We start from the raw sequence: 2,500 nt of genomic DNA on the forward strand, positions 1-2,500 counted from the left end.
GAGACCTGTTACGTTATCGACCCCTGCCTGTCAGACTGCCCTGTCCCGCACACGCCCCCTGGACTCTACGAGTTTCTCCCCCGTGTAAATCGACCTCTGCCTGGATAACTGTCTTTACTGTTGTATTAAATATACCCATACCGGGTTTTAACAAGACCTGTCTGCCGTTTCTCTTTGTCTGCATATATTATGGTTCTATACGCCTAGTTGTGACACTATTATGCATTTTAAATCGTGAAGGCGGTTAGTCTGGCACATTATAGTATGACAATCTCACCCTCTCTGCCTGTGATCTCATGGTGGCATAGTTGATTAGGTAGAAGGATCCGCCCAGCAGAGTCAGAACCAGGAGGTTGAGGAGGATTCTCAGGAGGTAGAGGCCCCCCCACTGAGCCGAGGTACGCTGAGCCTCACGCAGGTGGAACTGCTGCTCCTCCAAGTACAACTGAGGAGAGGAGCAGAGACGGAGAGGGAGGGAGAGAGAAGGGGGAGGGGGGAGAAGGAGAGGGGGAGAGAAGGAGAGGGAGGGAGAGAAGGAGAGGGGGGGGAGAAGGAGAGGGAGAGAGAAGGAGAGGGAGAGAGAAGGAGAGGGAGGGAGAGAAGGAGAGGGGGGGGAGAAGGAGAGGGAGGGAGAGAGAAGGAGAGGGAGAGAGGAGAGGAGCAGAGAAGGAGAGGGAGGGAGAGAGAAGGAGAGAAGGAGAGGGGGGGAGAAGGAGAGGGAGCAGAGAAGGAGAGGGAGAGAGAAGGAGAGGGAGAGAGGAGAGGGGAGCAGAGAAGGAGAGGGAGAGAGAAGGAGAGGGAGAGAGGAGAGGAGCAGAGAAGGAGAGGGGAGGGAGAGAGAAGGAGAGGGAGAGAGAAGGAGAGGGAGAGAGGAGAGGAGCAGAGAAGGAGAGGGAGGGAGAGAGAAGGAGAGAAGGGGAGGGGGGGAGAAGGAGAGGGAGCAGAGAAGGAGAGGGAGAGAGGAGAGGAGCAGAGAAGGAGAGGGAGGAGAGAGAAGGAGAGAAGGAGAGGGGGGAGAAGGAGAGGGAGAGAGAAGGAGGGGGAGAGAGGAGGGAGAGGGAGAGAGAAGGGAGGGGGGAGAAGGAGGGAGAGAGAGGAGAGGAGAGGGAGAGAGAATGAGAGGGAGAGAAGGGAGGGTCAGAGACATAGATGTTCAGAAATATGATACTGATATATCTGTGTGTGACGTGTGTGTGTGTGTGTGTGTGTGTGTGTGTGTGCGTGTGTGTGCGTGTGTGTGTGTGCGTGTGTGTGCGTGTGTGTGCGTGTGTGTGTGTGTGTGTGTGTGTGTGTGTCTGTGTGTGTGTGTGTGTGTGTGTGTCTGTGTGCGTGTGCGTGTGAGCTCCAGCATGTCACTACCCAATCTTCCCGCTCTGCCTGATTTGCCGGCTCCTTTTGAGTTTACTGAGCAACAGAGTCTGTGTGTAGGGCTCTGGGTTTACTGAGCAACAGAGTCTGTGTGTAGGGCTCTGGGTTTACTGAGCAACAGAGTCTGTGTGTAGAGCTCTGGGTTTACTGAGCAACAGAGTCTGTGTGTAGGGCTCTGGGTTTACTGAGCAACAGAGTCTGTGTGTAGGGCTCTGGGTTTACTGAGCAACAGAGTCTGTGTGTAGGGCTCTGGATCTACTGAGCAACAGAGTCTGTGTGTAGGGCTCTGGGTTTACTGAGCAACAGTGCCTGTGTGTAGGGCTCTGGGTTTACTGAGAAACAGTGTCTGTGTGTAGGGCTCTGGATCTACTGAGCATCTTTTGGCTGCTCATCAGAGCACCTCTACAATCACTCTGTTCTGTGTGTTGGTTGCTTAATTTGTGTGTATGTAGGTGCATACAGTACATACAAACATGCATGCTTTTCAATTAATTGAAAAGCCATATAATTAAAAATGGTGTGGGGCAATATGAGTGGGCAGCATGATAGGTTTTGTAGATTTGTACAAAATAAAATAATAATAATAATAATAATAATAATAATAATAATAATAATAATAATAATAATAATAATAATAATAATAATAATAATAATAATAATAATAATAATAATAATAATAATAATAATAATAATAATAATAATAATAATAATAATAATAATAATAATAATAATAATAATAATAATAATAATAATAATAATAATAATAATAATAATAATAATAATAATAAACCTAAACCATGAGTCTGTTCCATTCCATTTAGGTGCCAGGGTGCTGGTAAATGAAGCCATTATTAATGTTATAGCTGTAATGCTGTGAAAAAGATCTATTGGGCAGTTGTCGAACAACACTACACAGCTATGTTTGACAAATCAGGATATAGAATATAAAAAAGAATAATACAAATAATATAATGTAATAAAATAGGAGATTAAAAACAAGTTGAAACACAGGAATTCACATGATGACATATCTATAGGGATCAGCACATATCTATACAGATATAAACACAAAATATAAATCCCTTCACCTTGAGGTCGTTTCTGTTGAAGCTCTGTTTGAGCCCAGCGGCGT

General features: G+C 45.8%; 1 protein-coding gene across 1 annotated transcript in view; it reads right to left on the minus strand.

The window, feature by feature from the left end:
• Nucleotides 1-2,500, minus strand: part of tmc8 (transmembrane channel-like 8) — a gene marked incomplete at both ends in the record, with an annotated part of 29,349 nt that overhangs the window by 17,461 nt on the left and 9,388 nt on the right. Inside the window, 2 exons of the mRNA XM_084318236.1 lie at nucleotides 278-445; nucleotides 2,457-2,500. The exon at nucleotides 2,457-2,500 is cut by the window's right edge and continues 104 nt beyond it. Coding sequence (XP_084174362.1) covers nucleotides 278-445; nucleotides 2,457-2,500 — 212 coding nt within the window. The remainder of the gene's footprint in view (nucleotides 1-277; nucleotides 446-2,456) is intronic.

Source organism: Notolepis coatsorum (assembly GCF_963971535.1).
Source record: "Notolepis coatsorum genome assembly, chromosome: 7".
Taxonomy (NCBI): Eukaryota; Metazoa; Chordata; class Actinopteri; order Aulopiformes; family Paralepididae; genus Notolepis; species Notolepis coatsorum.